This window comes from Musca vetustissima, unplaced genomic scaffold (assembly GCF_032173495.1).
Source record: "Musca vetustissima isolate MV318-11 ecotype Yass unplaced genomic scaffold, APGP_CSIRO_Mvet_v1 utg6862, whole genome shotgun sequence".
Classification (NCBI taxonomy): domain Eukaryota; kingdom Metazoa; phylum Arthropoda; class Insecta; order Diptera; family Muscidae; genus Musca; species Musca vetustissima.
Window position 1 is genome coordinate 147,000 of NW_026875419.1, and position 5,343 is coordinate 152,342.

At 35.5% G+C, this 5,343-nt stretch overlaps 1 protein-coding gene across 1 annotated transcript; it reads left to right on the plus strand.

Moving 5' to 3' along the window:
• Window positions 1–486: 486 nt before the first annotated feature.
• LOC133337916 (UDP-glycosyltransferase UGT5-like) lies at window positions 487–2,255 on the plus strand. The gene is made up of 4 exons (XM_061546118.1): window positions 487–733; window positions 802–1,248; window positions 1,311–1,468; window positions 1,533–2,255. Exons 1-4 carry the CDS (start codon window positions 487–489, stop codon window positions 2,253–2,255), a joined length of 1,575 nt encoding a protein of 524 aa, XP_061402102.1.
• The last annotated feature ends 3,088 nt before the right edge of the window (window positions 2,256–5,343 follow it).

The following is a 5,343-nucleotide window of genomic DNA, read 5'->3' on the forward strand; positions in this document are numbered from 1 at the left end:
GTGCGAAGTTTTGTTGAAATCGGTTTAGATTTAGATATAGCTCCGATACATATTTTCGTTCGATTTTATGTAAATGGAGCACCATACCAAACTTATTTGAGTTTACTTTAATAGATCGTATTTGTAATGTAATGTGTCCCAAACTCTTTTTAGTGCGAATTCAAGCGATAACATGTTAAAATAACTTTCGATATTTTAAAGGAATCACCTATGCATCTAAGTTAGTTTTAAATTGATCAATGTCCTTCCAATTCCAATTGTACTGGAACTGTCCAATTTCCAAAATCTAGGTTTTCCTCGAAGGAAGTTAACATACTTCGCACGAAAAATGTTCCTATCGGGGCAATCAATACTTTATATGCCCTTAATGGTGACCATGAATCATTGTAGACTTTATGAAATGACTTCGAAAGATTTACGATTTCTTGGATGAGGTTCAATCACCGATGAGCTTTTATATTTCCTTTGTTTTGTATTTCCTTTCAGATGGTGATTTATAAAATCTTGAGAATAATCTGTATGCTCTTCATTCTAAATGGTTCAGAGGCGTATAATATTTTATTTATGGGACCATTTCCGGCACCCAGTCACTGGATGTGGTTGGAACATTTTCAAAGAGATTTGTTGGAGAAAGGACATACTGTGACCTCGGTGAATAATCATCCCACCAAACAGCCGCATCCCAATTTAACCGAAATTATAATTGATCCGAAATTCGATATACCCTATTATAGTAAGTTGGAGAACTCATATACCATTCATTTGTATGTGTATGTAATTAATTTCTACTTTCTTTCTTAGTCCCCAAGGAAAATATTTTCAAAATGCGTTTCGCCAGTGATTTTCAAAATTTACAAATGTGGTGGATGGTTGGCGAATGGACGAGCGAACATGCCCTAAATGATCCCAAGGTTAAGGCTCTGATTGCCTCGAAAGATAAAAAATTCGATTTGGTCATTTTGGAACAATTTTTCCATGAAAGTTTTCTAATGTTTGGGCATAAATTCCGTTGTCCAGTGGTAACAATTGGCACCATGGGTTATGCTGATAATATGGATCATTCAATGGGTTTGGTAACACCATGGTCCGTGATACCACATCTGCTATTGTCATATAGCGATAAAATGACATTTAAACAGAGGGCATATAATGTCTATTTGTCACTCTACGATGCTGTGATGAGAAGATGGTCATATATGCCAAAAATGCAGGAGATGGCGGAGAGGCATTTTGGTCCTCACATTAGGGGTGGGTCAAGGAGTTCAATTATTATTTTTAGAAAAAAAAATAATTAATGGTTTTTATTACAGGTCCCTTGCCTCATGTTCGGGATTTGGAGAAAAACATCTCTTTAATGCTAATCAATAGCCACCGGAGTACTGATTTACCCAGGCCAAGTATGCCGGGGTTAATCAATGTAGGTGGAGCCCATATTAAACCAGCCAAACCTCTGCCGCAGGATCTCAAGGTAAGTGATTGAAATACCTACTCCATAGAACATAAAATAATAATTTCTCGAATTTTATTTCCAGAACTTCATTAACAACTCCCCCAATGGTGTGGTGTACTTCAGTTTGGGTTCCTATGTGAAAAGTACCGACGTGCCCGCCGAGCGAATTGTTGTCATTCTAAATGCTTTTGGAAAGCTAAAACAAAATGTCCTGTGGAAATATGAAAATGAATCGATCGCCAATCTCCCACCAAATGTTATGATCCGCAAATGGATGCCACAAAATGACATCTTGGCACATCCGAATGTTAAACTTTTTATTACACATGGTGGCATCTTTGGTACCCAGGAGGGTATATATTGGGCCAAACCAATGCTCTGTATGCCTTTGTATGGTGATCAACATCGTAACACCTTGAAGTCGGTGCAGGCTGGTTATGCTCGTACCTTGGATTTTGCTAAAATGACCTCAGAAGATTTACAATTGAATATTCAGGCATTAGTATCAGATCCAAAATATAAACGCAAGGCTGTTGAAATTTCCCGCAAATTCCGTGATAATCCAATACATCCGTTGGATGAGGCAACCTATTGGATTGAATATGTTGCGAAATATAAGGGTGCACAATTTTTGAAATCAAATGCTGCATATATGCCATTGTATCAGTACTTGTTGTTGGATATTTTGGGATGTGTTGTTGTAGCTTTAATTGTGGCAATTGTGTTGCCATTGTTCGTGTTGAGAAAATTGAAAAGACTGATAACGAAATCTTCGAAAGAGGAGAAGGCGAAGAAAATGAAGTAAAACTGATGTTCTACTATGTGATATGAATTTATATATTTTTTTCATTTTAGTTATTTTATAAGATTTAGTTTATAATAAAGACAATAATAAATATAATTAAAACCAGTAAGGAAAGTAGTAAATTCGGGCAGGGCCGACTATATGATACCCTTCACCACTTTGGGTATATTCAACAGATGAATGCTAACAGACGTCGAATTCTGGAATTTATACTAAATTTTTCATTTGTTCAGATATAGGGTCGCCTCTTACAATGGGACAAAATTACCTACAATCGGGAGAAATTATATATAGAAGCTCTATCCAAATCTGAACCGATTTCAAAACTTTCCACATTTCAAAACTTTAGTACGTTGTGCAAAATTTGTGTCAATTTTGTGTAAAATCGGACGAAAATATATATGTAGTAGCTATAACAAAATCTGAACCGATTTCAATGAGTGCACAATTTACATAAAATCGGAAGAAAAACTATATAGGAGCTATATATAAATTTGAACCGATTTTTAGGAAACTTTACACACATCATTCCAGACTCATTTCAGTACACTATGCCAAATTTTGTGCAAATCGAAATATGTATAGGGACTTCGGTACACCCTTTATATTAAATCGGAAAAAAATTATATAGGAGCTGTATGTAAATCCAAACCGTTTTTCACGAAACTTAACGTGCACTATTCTAGACTTAATTAAGTACGCTATGCTAAATTTCGTGCAAATCGAAAGATATATGGGGACTTTGGTACACCATTTACATTAAATCGGACGAACATATATATGGGAGCTATATCTAAATCTGAACCGATTTTCAGGAAACTTAACACACATCATTCTAGACCTAATTCATTACGCGATGCCAAATTTCGTGAAAATCGAAAGATATTATATGGGAGTTATATCTAAATCTGAACCGATTTTTCCCAATTTCAATAGGGTTTGTCCTTGGGCCACTTAAATGACCTGTGCCAAATTTCATCCAAATCGGATCATAAATGCGACCTGTACGTTGTTAACAAAAATACATGGACGGACGGACAGACGGACATACTTAAATCGACTCAGAAAGTGATTCTATGCATATTCTCAAAAGGAACCATGGGTCTATCTTGATTATTTTTGCCTGTTACAAACATATGCACAAAGACATAATACCCTGTACCACAGTGTGGTGATGGGTACAAAAAGGGGGTTAGATGGGGACTACCCCTAAAAGGGGGTGAATATTAATACATTTTAGTAGGGAGATATGGGGGCTACCAGAAAAAATAAAGCTATATCTATAATTTATATTTGCTACCCAATAAGAACTCAAAGTACTAAATAACAGCCAATTCGGCGAAAAATGCGATCAAACACCCAAAAAGTGGACCGATATTTATAATTTTTAGTTTAGATATTTGGCACCGAATAAGGACCCAATATACCAAATTTCAGCGAATTCGGTTGAAAACTGCACTCAAGAACCCCAAAATACCGAAAATTGGGCGGTACCCTTATATGGGGGCTATCCGAAAAAATTGACCTATGTTTATAATTTTTAGTGGGGAGATTTGCTGCCCAATAAGAACTTAATGTACCAAATTTCAGCGAATTCGGTTGAAAAACGCACTCAAGAACTTCAAAATACCGAAAATTGGGGGGTACCCTTATATGGGAGCTATGCCTAAACGTGGACCGATATAGGACATCTTCGAATATGATCTGCCTGCAGACAAAAGACGAATCTATGCAAAATTTTGGCGACCTATCTCACTTAGTGAGTGAGTGATTACAACAGACAGACGGACATGCATAAATCGTCATATGGTGGAGGGTACGATTGAAAATTACTGTACATGGTGAAAATATTGAAATAAACGACGTTTACTACTTTTATTACATTTATGCAGGTATTTGACGTTTTCAACGTTTGCACCTTTTTGACAGTCAAAAACCTAAAAAATCGTCAAACGGCCCAATGCTGGACCAAACATTTTTGAAGTCACTAATAATTGTCAATTTCTAAAGCATACTTTTAGGCGCCTAATGTTAGGTTATTGTGAATTATATAGTAGCGACACAAACCATATTGTGAATTATCTTTTAGATACATAATAGAGAAAATAGTAAAGTGTTCGTGTATTATCAATGTTGCCATTATTATTATTATTGACTGGTCACGTATGTATTTTGAAAACCGACCAAATATACTAAAATACCAAATAATGGTTAATTAATTATATTACGATAAAGCTCGCAATATTTAAAATTGTTACGATTCCTAAGATTTTTTGTATTGAAAATGGGCTATACCGGTATACGTTATGGTATATCACTCATTAAAGGCGCCCCCAATAGTTGGTATTGACTATTGGGCAGGTTTTTTAAACATTATCAGCTGTAATCTGGTACTTTGGGTTGTCAGTGGGTAGAAAATCTAAAAATGATCTATAATGGTCCACTTTTTATGTTACCCCCCATATAACGGTAGCGCCCAATATTCGGTATTTTTAGGGATTTGGTTTTTATATTATGCATTCTCATTCTTTGACAATTTTTTCGGGTAGCCCCCATATAATGGCACCCAGTTGTTCTGTATTTTGGGGGTGACATTATATTCAATCAAATACAGTCTAATTTGATTTTTCATATTTTTATGGGGTGTCACATCGTCCTTTATGTTTTGGTATAGCTCCCATATGACGGTACGGACCAATGTTCGGTATTTTTAAGTCTTTAATTGCATTTTCCCACCGGTGTGGCTGTAAATTGGTATGAGGAGTTCTTGAAGGCTAACATACATATATAGACAAAACCATCAATATAAGTCAATGTGTTGGCATATTTGTGGAAGGTAGCATATAGGGCAGCCTCATCATCTTTTTTAATATAGGCTTGTTAAAATAATACGATGTGCAAACTAAGGGTCAAATTGGTAATTCAACTAGCTTCAAATTAAATTTACAAGTTTTTAAAATTTTGGATATTTGTGGGTGTGGTATCAAAAGAAGAATGGTTTCCATATTCGGAATTGATGTTAGTTTGGTAAAAGTATTACGATCTGCAAAGTTTGTATTAAATCGAGATCTTTCGTGAGTTATGGTGA

What these genes read in the sequence shown, in the direction of transcription:
- LOC133337916 (XM_061546118.1), top strand. Translation starts at nt 487, where the DNA reads ATGGTGATTTATAAAATCTTGAGAATAATCTGTATGCTCTTCATTCTA. An exon ending in ATTCGATATACCCTATTATA is followed by an intron (nt 734 to 801) that starts GTAAGTTGGAGA and finishes TTTCTTTCTTAG; the next exon opens with TCCCCAAGGAAAATATTTTC. An exon ending in TTTTGGTCCTCACATTAGGG is followed by an intron (nt 1,249 to 1,310) that starts GTGGGTCAAGGA and finishes TTTTTATTACAG; the next exon opens with GTCCCTTGCCTCATGTTCGG.